The sequence below is a fragment of the Salminus brasiliensis genome, chromosome 12 (genome assembly GCF_030463535.1).
Source record: "Salminus brasiliensis chromosome 12, fSalBra1.hap2, whole genome shotgun sequence".
Classification (NCBI taxonomy): Eukaryota; Metazoa; Chordata; class Actinopteri; order Characiformes; family Bryconidae; genus Salminus; species Salminus brasiliensis.
In genome coordinates this window covers 5,714,034-5,726,917 of record NC_132889.1, presented here as the reverse complement: position 1 = coordinate 5,726,917, position 12,884 = coordinate 5,714,034, and the positions used below count along the sequence as shown (strand labels likewise).

The following is a 12,884-nucleotide window of genomic DNA, read 5'->3' as shown; positions in this document are numbered from 1 at the left end:
AGCTTAGCAACGAGACAGGCGGAGGAAACGACGGAGACGGTGATAAAAGTCCCTGCAGTTTTTCTCTTAATAAAAATTTCATTTAATTTAATGTAATAAACAATACTTTTTAAAATAAGTAATAAATGCAGTTAAATAAATATGCAATAAATACATATTTAAATATTTATTGTAACTTAAAAAAATATAAAAAAAAGTTTAAATAAAAAATATTAAAAATGGGTTTCTAATTGTTTTTTCCATACTTTTATGAAAAGTTGAGAAGAAAAATATTCCTTGTGTTTCCTGGGCACTTTTTTTCTGCTACAGTCACTGTTCTCTCCCCCAAAAAGTAATGTATGTAGTAGATGTATAGGTGTATATATATGACTGTCTATGAATCTGTCTACCTAAGGTGCCCTCCATACTTTTCTACATTTTTCTTTGACATGCCCCTCTGCTCCATGGTTTAAAATTTCAAATCACACCAAACAGACTTTAATTTCAGGGTATTTGCGTACAGTCCTCTTTTTTTTTTTTTTTAACACAGTCCACCTCATTTCAGGGCACCATAATGTCCGGGACATTTGACTTCACTAAAGATGTAATCAGGTATGTTCCATTCCATTCCATTATTAGCACAGGCATAAGCTTCCCAGGCTTCCTTCTAAGCTTTCAAACACCTTTAGGGTCTGTAGTTGCCTTTGTTCAACATAAACACAAGAGCTGTTGTGAAGCTCTAGAGACATCGGTCAGCCAAAAAAACGAAGAACGCACTGGTGAGATCATTAATTAGTGGTTGGTGTGGCGCAACAGATAACACCACCACCTACCATTGCGTTACAACAACACCATGTGGGAGACCAGGGTTCGATTCCCGGTCTGGGTGACTATGCTGCACTACACCAATAAGAGTCCCTGGGCAAGACTCCTAACACTACACTACACTACGAGTAACCTTGTAAGTCGCTCTGGATAAAAGCGTCTGCTAAATGCTAAAAATGTAAATTAATTGCAAAGGGACTGGTAGGCCAAGCAAGACATCCACTGCCTGATAATCCTTAATATGTTAAAGAAAAATCGTTTAATGGTGTGTCCAACAGATCGGAAACAGCCTTCACAAAAGCTGCCATGCAAGAGGCAAACCATTAAACAGACTGGCCAGATTACAGTTGGCAAAAAAAGTACTCAAAAGAGCTGAAGAATTCTGGGAAAATCTACGTCTTGGGGACAGATGAGACCAATATTAATGAAGGCAGAGGGTAAAACAAGAGTGTCAAAACCCTAGTTTGAATCCTGGGTCATGCTGCTTGCCATCAGCAGCCAGAGTCTGAGAGAGCATAACTGGCCTTGCTCTCTCAGGGGTGGGTTGAGGGCACTTCCTCCCACATAATTCCATAATTCTTGTGATTCCTGTGATCCTGTTTGCTGTTGTATCGGAACTGGGGAGCCAGTTCTCCGAGCATGCTAGCTAACTAGCGATGTTGCATCAGCAGCAGTTCGAAAAGAGGCAATGGCTGGAGGACATGTGTTGGAGGAGATGTCAGTCTTCATGCGTTTTGTTTGTTGATCATTCAATTTACCCAATTTTCCATCTAATTACCAAACCCACTCGTTAGTAGCCTCCCCCCGACACTGTGAGGGTAAGGACTGACACATGGCTCCTCCAACACATGCGTAACAATGCAACGTCATCAGACGACGACACACTCGGAGGAGAGCAAGGCTAACCGTTTAAGTTAGCGGCAGTTGGACTCGACAGCGATCCATCCAAATTACTAAAGAACCCATGGCCCATGGACAGCACTGTGTAGCCAGTATCGTCCAGCGAACTGAGCCTTGATTCCCACCCGTTTAGAGGATAAAGCCTCATATCTGAGAGCACAGAGTCAAGTGAACGGTCTTAGGACTGTTTTCCACTGTTTGCTGGCAAATTTAGTAGACTGTTTTATCCAGGTTTGCTAGCTTTCCCTCTCACTTGGACTTAGCATGTCGCTGAATCTATTTGTACAGTCGATCGCACAACAGCCCTTTCTCGTGTTCGTGTTAGCAGCATTCACACGGAACGCTTACTTTGCCACTCAGTCTGTCTTTTTGCCTCTCAGTGGGCATGGCTGCAGTGTCCCCCACCACCTGCATACCCTCTATTGTGCTCGCTCTGGTTCTGGCTGCTGATGGCAGGCAGTCAAGCATTATGTTGCCCTAAATTTAGGGGGGGGGGGGGTACAAAAAGCGCTGTAATTGTAACATGGTGAAACTGACATGTATGCAGATACTCTCAAATTCAAGCCTGATATATGGACTTTAATCTAGTCTGATTGGTTTGATCTGAAATGTTAAACTGTGGAGCAGATGGAGGGGCATGACCCAAAAAAGGGTCTTTGTCTCAAACATTATGCAGGGCATTGTATGCTGTTTATTGGTCTGTTGGTTCATTGGTCTGTCCATGTGTTTGTTTGTTGTTGTTTGTTCCTTATTGAATTGTTTATTCATTCCCCAGCCAATACTGTGTTTGTTCGCAAGCTCCACAACAAGTCTTCACACAGTCCTCGAGCACAGTATTTGTCATGTGTTTCCACTTGAACACTATGAACCTTGAGGGAAGACCCTGTCAAATCAAAACTGGCCTGCTTACACTTGCATATAAGTGTGTATGTGTGTGTGTGTGTGCTTATGAGGCTCTGTGAATGAGGGTGAAGAATGGGCGTGTGCTTCTGTGTGTGTTGTATATCCAGGGTTTCCTGGAACACGTTCTGCATACTGACGGAGACAGGAGAGTGTGCTGGGTCGGTACTTAGGCACGGTGCTCCAGAGGCGCTCGGAGACTCTGAGGAATTCACTTTTTTTCTTCTGAATTCACCAGCAGGTTTGTGAGTTCATTTTCAGTTGACTGTTTTACAGCCTTGCAGTTCAGCTCGTTCTGTTTTTATGATGCGTTTAGGTGCTTTTACTGCAGTTCATTGGTTCCCATTTAAAAGACAAGTGTGTTTAAATGTCCTCTATACGTACACCTTGTGGACAAATGTTTGTGGACACCCCTTCTAATGAATGCATTCAGCTACTTTAGGGCACTGGATGTGCAGAGGCCCACATATACAGCTTGTCTAGTCCTTGTAGAGAAGTACTGTCAGTGGGGTAGGATCTTAAGTAGGAACCTATGGGAACCATATCAAGAGGGGTATAAATCCCCCTACCCAGCATTGAGTTGTGGGGCAGTGTGGAACTGTGTACTCTGAAATGATGGATGGTGCTCCATCCAATACTTCTGGGATGAGTTTGGGGATTAGGTGGGGTGGTGTCCATCCACCACCATCCTGACCTCACTAAAGCTCTTGTTGCTGAATGCAATCAAAACCCTCACAACAATACTCCCTCCTCCAAAATCCAGTTGGAAGCCTTCTTAGAGATGGCTACTCCAACACAGGAGAAGGAACTCTTTTGTTTGTGAATACTCTTAATTTTGCACAAAACAGTGAATGAGCAGGTGTCCCAATACTTTTGTCCATATCGTGTATCTGAACACTTCATATTCAGTTGCATATCAGGCCTTGTTTGCATGTCTCCTCAGAAATGCAGTTCTTTTCCAGCCGTCTGAGCTCCAGGCGAAGCTTATAAATCCACACTGAGAACTTTGAGCAGAGGAGCTTTAAGGCTTAAGTGTATGAAGAACTCAGCACAGTCAATACAAGAACTTCAGAACCACCAACCCTGTAGTTTTCAACATAGCTTTTTCACAATTGACGTCTGGTCAAGGCAAAAGTTACTTTCTTCCAAAGAAATGTGGCTTGTGAGGCTGTGGGTTCTGAATGTGTCCGGTGCGGGAGGTTGAAGCCTAAACATCTCTGAGCCTGGGCTCCTCTGCTTGTTTTGCTTTGTGAAGGTAGCTGAGCGTGCCAGGATGGACTTCAGGGTGAGTCTGCTGCTTCTGTCTCTAGCCGTGGTCATAGTGTCTGGCCAGAGAAGACGCCCGGCCAAAGAGGAATGGAATTACCGTGATGGCTGTAAGCTTCTTCTCTTTCTTCTGGAATCCAAATGAGTGTCCTTCACATATTCAGGGGTGGTCTGATAATTGGGGTGGGGTTAGTTTCCAGATTCGGTGAATATTCAGATTTATACAATTATGTGCTTACCCTGGATGTAGCCAATCAGGCAGGACATACTTGGTGTCCGAAGGTTAAGGTAAGATAAGGCTAACGTTACTAACAAACACTAGAAGTTTCCTTTCTGTACATATGATGTCCCGATTTGATCCAGGGACTCTGGATGGGGGGCTAATCAAAGCATTTAATCTTAGCTCAGGATCGGATCTCAGCTCTTAAGGGTCTAATCTGCCAATAATAAACATGATCCTCAGCTGCTGCAGGAGAACTTCTCCAGACAGTAAAACCAAACAGAGCTGATATAAGAGATGGCGTTATCAGTTACCAGTGGATTCTTATGCTAACTCTAAAGTCCACCTTAACAGTTTAGGGAAAAGGAAAACAGCAACAGGGCTTACCGAGCAACAGGTAAAGAGTGAGTTAGTTAATCTGTCAGAAGAGGAGGATCTAAACTCTTCACTCTTCCAGAAAATGTTGGTCTAATTTCTGATGGTTTTGTCGGCGCTGCCAAAAAAAACACACCCAGTCTGGTTGTAGCTAACTGTGCAACGGCAAAGCCATTGTATTCCATTATCTCCATTTGGGAAGATCTACCATTCCTCCCATCTAGTCTTTACTTCTGAATTCCTCCTGGTTAGAAACCAAACTTTGGTGGAAATGCTCTGTCCTACCAGCAAGAGAACCACGATCCTTTCTTTGGTTCTAGACCAGCTCTGAACGGCGCAATCGGAACCAAATATGAGGCTCATGCTAATGCACACACTAAGTGATTAGACTGCAGAGCTGTAAAGGAAGCTGAATGGGAGCAGACTGGACTGTAAGATGTTAAATACTAAAGTGTTTAAAACAGTCGTTTAAAAAGTTAAACCAAACAAAGAAGATCAGAATTTAGTCTGATTAGAGTAACTGGTACTAAAAATAGTGATTTTACTGCACGTCTAACCTATGTTGTGGGGCTGTATTATTCAAAGAAACACAAATATCGGATCGCTATCAGCTGATAGTCAACATTAAGAGATTCGGATCAGATCGGGGGTAAAAAAAACTTTGACATCCCTAGAACATACATGCCCACATGCTCAAACCACTTTCTGGTCTTCATTATATTGGTTCTCCCTGAAGGTCTGATCTTTCTTATAGCTCACAGTAAGTCATACCGTGTCCTAAACCACAATGACAAGTCTGCCGCACCTTGAAGTAGACCTGGACGTGGTCCGAGCAGGCTGATAGATGTGTGTGGGCATGTATTCACTTAAAAGATGGAGGTGACTATTGACATCTAGTGTTTGTTAGCTACATTAGGCTGGTAGCTCCAGTTTAAAACCAAAGAAGCTCAATTTGTATGTCTTTAAATAAAAGTTCACAACATTCCAAAGGGTTAACGGATCTCTGTTGTTTACGCGCCTCAAGTTCAGTTACCCTCACAATGGTCATCAATGCTCAGAAGGTTATAAAATGGGTGACTTTTGGGTCTCCAGCTGAGAATGTGAGCTGCAGGATCTATATTATTTATTGACGCCAACACATTTGAATAGGCCTTTTTCAATGCACCTCCACTCAGAATGGTCACCAATATTCACATCTGCATGGTTTAAAATGAAAAGGTACACTGTAGATTGTTTGGCCTTTTGGGTTTCCAGCTGAGAAAGTGAACATGCGGGGCGTGGCCAACCTGACTCAAGTTCTGGACGACTGGAGGTTTGATATCCTAAGCCAAATGAGGGGTCTTCTGCAGAACGATCACCAGACCCTGCTGCCTGACTACTCCAGGTACCATAAAACATTGAGGGTGGGGGGGGGAAGACATCAGCAGTATCACAATAGTTTGGGTGAAAAAACTGCAAAAACACACAGATACAAAGGATTAGTGGTCTTGAACTTAAATCTAAACATCTTCATGTGTATTAAACTCAATAGTAGACTTACAGAAGACCAAATATCATACAGTGGGGCCTCCCGTTCCTACATAACATGTGCTTTTCATATGTTCCGAACTTGAATAGTCATCACAATGACCATAAGATAAACATTCTTGGTTTATTATTCTCAGAGAATATAGCCAGGACAGAAAATTGCTAGTGTGGGGAGCACTCCCATGCCAAGATCACGAAGTCCTGGATTTATTTCAGACCAGAACGTCTCATTATGTCTGAAAAAAGAAAAAAAACCTTGGAGACTTTTTGCACGCTCAATCAGAAACTTCCTGACTCGTTATGGTTTGGATTCTGCTCATACCCCTTTCCCCCAGAAACTCACTTGTGGTCATATTCCTATTCCGAGGCCTCTTAATACTAATGGGCAATATGGTAGTTTTAACATGTCTTGTAACGTTGAAGGGCCTACAAGTCTTATTTCTACCAAGTTCCAAAGTTCAGTGGAACTCAGTGGAAAGCATGGGTCCCCAAGAGTCCCCCACTCTCCAGTCCAGAAAACAGCCAACATCGCTTTAAGAGTTTGCCAATTGTGCTCTCTCAGATTCCGGCTGCTGATGGCATAATAACATGGCTCAGGATTCGACCTTGCAACCCCCAGGCAATAGTGGCAAAATATTAGCCCGCTGAGCCATCTAGAACCTGGAAAAACGTCTTACTTTTAATGGATTTTATTCCATATAAGTTTAGAGCATATCTATTGGTTTATTCATTTTTACATTTTGACACAACGTAACTATTCAGAGACCTTATACAGGCCTTTGGTTTTCAGTGATATGAGCCCTTTTAAGGAGCAACAGTCAAACAGTACACATAAATGACCAAAGTAAGATAACGGCATAATGGGCCTACTTGATCATCTAGGCCTACTTGTTACATTGCAGTTATATTGCATTGGTTGTTGTTGTTTACAGACTCGCTACCAATTGGTATAAACCTGTAAACACACCATATAGTCCACTGTTTAGTCCATTATCAAGTCGCCCATCCCTATTTTTTACACTCTACCACAGCCCTGCTTTTTCAATTTTCAGGATCCAGCCTCTCTCAGAGGCTTTGGATGACCTTTACAAGGAGTTCAACGCTTTGAAGTCTCACCTTGCCGACCTGACGGAGAAGTTTGGACCCATTGAGACGTTCATTGACGAGCTGAAGTTGGAGAGGGCCACCGGAGCTACGGCCGGAGCTGCGACCGGAACTGGTACTGGAACTGGAACCGGAACTGGAACCAGAACTGCTGGTGCCACCCCAGTGCGGAGGAGAATCATCAAGAAGCCTCCAGTTTCGTGAAAGCTTGGAGCTTTCTGAAAAATCCCAGATAGAGCTGGTACTCTCTCCAAAGCCATATACAGCAGACCGCCGTGATATACTGTACGTTTGTATGGCGTTTCATTTTCTGTAGAGCTTCTCAGTCTTTTCTTTTTGCCATCTTGTTACTGCATGTTGCTGGGAAACTGGTAAAATACAATATGCTGACCAAGGTAAAATTGCCCCCCTCTGTGGTTTTCTTGCGGTTTTGCTCCATGCGAAAGTGGCAATTTGCAAATGTAAGGGTCTTTTCTAAGAGCAAGCATGGCGTGACATTTGTCAAACCGCTGTAGATAGGTTAGGTCTCAGTTAACACATGTTGTACACACCAGATTATATTATTTATATATACTCACTGAGCACTTCATTAGCAAGACCTGTACATTATCTGATTATCTAATCAGCCAATCATCTGGCAGGAGCGCAATGCATAAAACCATGCCAATACTGGCCTGCAGCTTCACGTAATATTCACATCAACCATCAGAGTGGGGAGAAATGTGATCTCCGTCATTTTGAGCGTGGTGTAATTGTTGGTGCCAGACAGACTGGACAGAAACACCCCTTGTTGATAAGAGAGAGGTCAAAGGAGAATGGCCAAACTGGTTAGATCTGACAGAAAGGCAACAGCATCTTAGATGATGACCACTCTGTACAATTGTGGTGAGAAGACAAACATCTAAACGTCCAGCCTTGAGGCAAACGAGTTACAACAGTAGAAGACCACATCAGGTTCCAGGCAGCACAGGCTCAACAAAACTGGACAGTTTAGGAGTGGTGGCACAGTCCAGGCTGGTGTTGTGTTGCTGACCATGTGCATCCCTTCATGATCACAGTTATTTTCACCCAACGGCTACTTCCAGCAAGACGACGCACCATCATCTCAAAGCAAACGTTTAATACACCATATCTGACACCAGATCTAGTAAACCCCTTTGGGATGTGGTCTAACTCCTGAGAAATCTGCTGAAATTGCTTTATTTCGAAGGAATGCTTCCAACATCTTGTGGGATCCAGGAATCCATGGCATGAAGAACTGAGGCTGTTTTGAGGGCAAAAGGAGGCCCTACCCTGTATGAGTATAGTGTCCCTAATAAAGTGCTCAGTGAGTGTTACCTACCACTGATTTTCATTATATCTTCTGATAAAGTCAAATCTTAACCTCAAAACTTCAATTACATTGATGGAACAATAGATGGACCAATAGGAATAGCCCAAAGTGGCTTGGAAAAAGATCTTGCTAAATCAACCAATGGGTCATTTAACCACTTCAATGGCAAAAGGGGTACGTATGTTGGTATACAATTTTAATATGTAAAGCATAGTCACTAGTAAAGTTCTAACGTTAGCGTTAGCATTGGCGTTGTTTATTAGAAGCTTCATTGTGCTTTTACAGCTCTCTGGCAAGCAAGGTAATGTGGTGCTGAATGTCTTTTGGCTCATAACTGCAGTCTTACATAAGCTACAAATAAAGTGTTCTTTGCATACATCATCTGTGAGTAATATCTTGAGAAACCGCGTCAAACACACGTCATGTGGTCTACACAAAATTACCCTTTCCCCCATTTTTCCAAGAGCATTCTAAACACCTGCAGATGTTTAGATACCACGAAATGGCTCATTAGGTAATCTGCCCACATACACACGCACAGAGCAGTTGTTATTTTGCAGGCCATGAAAAACGTTCCTGCTTTTCTCCGGTTCAGTCAAATATTCATTGTGGAATGTTTCCTTCCTTCTTCTTGAAGACATCTGTCATTTCTCACCGAGAGCCTTTTCAATGTTCAGGCAGGCTGTAAACACTAGCAGAGATGGGCCTGCTGTTCCCTAATGCTGTTCTAATGATGTGTTTTTGCCATTTTTAGCCATCCTACTGAAAGGTTTTTCAAACCCAGGCTCCAGCAAGAGCTGTGCTGAGAAAAAGCAAACAGACCTTAAGCCATGTGTGCAGACTTAAAAAAAAAACTGCACTGCTTACTGTCAGCCACCAGGGGGAGGCCTGCACTTGTGGCCTGTTGCAATAGGGTTAAACCAGTCAAAGGCAATGATACTTCACTGCTTTTCAACCGAAGCTCTGTCTGAGATATCCTTAGCATACAGTCCATCAGTCTGAGTTCATTAAGTTAACTATAGAACTTAACCAAATCAGACTTGTTCACAGTGATTTTAGGCTAAAATGCATATAGTTTTAACACATTTATGGTGTAGGTGTACATGCAGGGAGTTCTGCAGCAAAGACTTCTAAGACACATACAGGATTAATGTCTTTCCCTTATTCTCCCAAATTAGTCCCCTAGTATAAGCAATACTCCCGAGAAGGGAGTAAGACTTTCCCCTCCAATACATGCAAAGCCAACCACAGCCGGCATTGCCAGGCAGCCAGTACAGTCGCTGGAACGCACCGGGCCCCAAGCTCCACCACATTAGCCTTACATCACTTAAGGGCAACGTCTACCCACCCTAAGAGAGCATGGCCAACTATGCCCTCTTAGACTCCGGACACTGATGGCAAAGCAGCATGGCTCATGATTCGAACTTGTGACCCCCGAGCCATAGTGGTAGTGCATTAGGCGCTGAGCCACTCGGAGACTATAGACCACCATTCTATGGGTGATTTTGGGCTACAATGTACATATTTTTCATTTATTTAGGGCAGAGATTTACAAGCAGGTAGTGGTTAGGCCCCCCCAAAAAAGTAGTGCCCAAAGAGTCGGTACGTTTTTCTACAATGAACTATCCAAAACCAGCAGAGGAGCCAGCCTAAATCATATTAAACCTTTAGACTGCCGTTAGAGAACCAGTGATGTCATTGCTTTGCTGCAAAAGGATAGTCACGCCAATCAGCTGCCAAACGTCTCACAGTTTTGAAACCCCTTTGAAAGGCCCTGCATGACATTCTTGAGGTAAATGTATTCCCGGGATGTTGTAAATCCATCCCTAGTGCATCAATGATGTGCGTAAACATTTGCAGATGGCATTCGCTGGTCAATGAATCGAGACAAAGCATCATGCTGGATCATTCTGAAGCTCATGTTCAGTTTTTTTTCTTCTTTTTTTTTGTCAATCAATAAATGTCAGTTCAGCTGATGGGAAAAAAAAAACAAAAAAACAAACCCAGACGCTCTAAACGTAGCTTTAAGTTTAGAAATACTGTATGAAGGTTACTGAAGGGGGCATTCAAGAGGCCTAGAGCACTGTGATGCCCGATTCCTGAACGAATCATTCTTTTGGATTGAATAGACATATTGTATAAGGCAGCAGTTCTTGAAGTTGATGTGTGAGAAGCAGGAAAAAATGGGCAAGCATAAGCATAAGCATAAACTGTGGCTAGACGACTGGGTCAGGCAGGTCTTGTGGGGAGTTCCTGGAATGCAGTGGTCAGTACTTACCAGAAGTGCTTCAAAGAAGGACAACCGGTGAACCGTCGACAGAGTCATATGAGCTCAAGGCTCACTGACGCAATCCATGGAGGACCCACCTCACAACCTTCAGGACTTAAAGGATCTGCTGCTAACGTCTTGATGCCACAGGATGCCTTCAGAGGTTGTGTAGAGTCCATGCCTCGAAAGAGACCTACAACAAATCAAATGGAGAGGTGGTTTTAATGTTGATTAAATTGGTGTATATTTTCCAGTTGCAGTGTTGGCACTGCTTTTAAAACCACAGAGCGTCTGGTTTTTGCCGTCGCAGCACTGTAGTTTTATGTTTATAAGCGGTTGAATCAGACTTCCAAACATTTTGAATGAATCGGTTTGGAAAAAAGAAGCAAACTTCCCTTCGCTCCTACGTAAACTTTGCTAACAGCCGAAATGAACCTGTCTAAACTTTTACAAAGGCCAACCATCATCAGTAGTCATAGCACTTTCTTAGGTGAAAATACATCACAACGGACAGCTACCTAACAATGACGCTTATTGGAATATACATGTTTATGTAGGTTTAGGTCAGGTGTCAAGAAGCGCTAACGTAAGTGTCATGTAGCCTTACAAATGCTGCCCTTCAGCAAAGTGTAGTGAACTATGCCTGCTAGCACTTTCTTTTTGGGCACTGACCTTTTCACTCTGTCTCATTCAAGCTCCTGTTCCAAGACTGCTCCAATGGGAAATAAACTGCTAACGCTAAGGCTACAGATTCTGCCATTAAGGTTTTAGGGGTATGGGTATATAGCTGTAGATAGGGGTAGGGGTATATAGTTTTATTTAATTACGTTGTTAATGGAGAGCCTGGGATAAAACCACTGACGTCAACCATGAACATAAATCTAACAAGATCGAGTTATGAAGTTAGCTAAATAGCTAGCTAGATATGGTCGCCTTTCCCTGAATTATAAGGTATTTCAGGGAATTGACTCGGGATTACTTTAGCAACAACCCCGACTTGTCAGATGAGGACTTTTGACAGTCCCAAGCTGAAAAGTAAAGTTATAAAGTTAGCAACATAGCTAGCTAGCTAGGTACTTCAGCTATTTGTCTTAGGCTTTGCAGGCTTGGGACTTCACTCTGATGTCAATTTTGGATTACTTTAGTGACAGAAATGACTTGTCAGATTACGATATTTATGATGCTAAGGTGTAAGGTAACGTTATCAAGTTAGCTACGTAGCTAGCTAGCTACTTTACTTCAGTTTAGCTATTTGTCTCTGGCTCTGAGGGCATGGAAATTCACTCTGGTGACAATTTTAGATGACTTGTATGACAGAAATGACTTGTCAGATTACGATATTTATGATGCTAAGGTGTAAGGTGACGTTATCAAGTTAGCTAGTGCTATGTAGTTAGCTAGCTAGCCACTCAGTTGAGCTAGCAGTTTTTTATTGGTCTGGTGCCCATTTTATTTATTTTTTAAACATATAAATGGCTTGTCAGATAAGGATATTCATGAAACCAAGCTGAAAAGTAAAGTTATAAAGTTACCTATGTAACTAGCTAGATACTTTTCTTCAGGTTTAGCTGTCTGTCTCTGGCTCAGAGGGCATGCTAAGGTGCAAGATAATGTTATAAAGTTAGCTACATAGCTAGCTAGCTACTTCACCTAGCTGTGTCTCAGTATGGCTTCTTTTCTCTACCTCAGAAGTCAGATTTTCAATTATTTTAGCAACAGGAATGACTTGTCAGATGAGGACTTTTGACAGACCCAAGCCATGTTATAAGGTTACGTATGCTACGTAGCTAGCTAGCCACTTTATCTTAGCTTTGCTTCTTTTCTATACCTCAAAAGTCAGTTTTTATTTGTCTGGTGCCCATTTTCGATTCTTTTTAGCAACAGAAATGACCTTTTGACAAACCCAAGCCTGAAAGGTAACGTTATAAAGTTAGCTACGTAGCTAGCTAGCTACTTTACTTCAGTTTAGCTATTTGTCTCTGGCTCTGAGGGCATGGAAATTCACTCTGGTGACAATTTTAGATGACTTTTATGACAGAAATGATTTGTCAGATTAGCATATTTATGAAACCAAGCTGAAAGGTGACGTTAAGTTAGCTAGCTACATAGCTAGCTAGATAATGTACCTCAGTCTAGCTCCCATTTCCTGATTCAGAAGGCATGGAAATTACCTCAGACAGCAATTT

General features: G+C 42.5%; 1 protein-coding gene across 3 annotated transcripts; it reads left to right on the top strand.

The window, feature by feature from the left end:
• Positions 1-2,754: 2,754 nt before the first annotated feature.
• On the top strand, positions 2,755-8,805 carry LOC140574188 (uncharacterized). 3 transcript variants are annotated; one of them, XM_072693933.1, is made up of 4 exons: positions 2,755-2,845; positions 3,860-3,980; positions 5,720-5,849; positions 7,045-8,805. In XM_072693933.1, the coding sequence occupies exons 2-4, from the start codon at positions 3,878-3,880 to the stop codon at positions 7,298-7,300; spliced, it is 489 nt and encodes a 162-aa protein (XP_072550034.1). In that variant the 5' UTR covers positions 2,755-2,845; positions 3,860-3,877; the 3' UTR covers positions 7,301-8,805. The 3 variants fall into 3 exon arrangements, with proteins under 3 accessions (XP_072550034.1, XP_072550035.1, XP_072550036.1); XM_072693934.1 differs by having other exon boundaries at positions 2,755-2,849; positions 3,864-3,980; XM_072693935.1 differs by having other exon boundaries at positions 2,755-2,849.
• The last annotated feature ends 4,079 nt before the right edge of the window (positions 8,806-12,884 follow it).

Coding starts and splice junctions, on each gene's coding strand:
- LOC140574188 (XM_072693933.1), top strand. CDS start 3,878: ATGGACTTCAGGGTGAGTCTGCTGCTTCTGTCTCTAGCCGTGGTCATA. Junction 3,981..5,719: donor ATGGAATTACCGTGATGGCT/GTAAGCTTCTTC, acceptor TTGGGTTTCCAG/CTGAGAAAGTGAACATGCGG. Junction 5,850..7,044: donor CTGCTGCCTGACTACTCCAG/GTACCATAAAAC, acceptor TTCAATTTTCAG/GATCCAGCCTCTCTCAGAGG.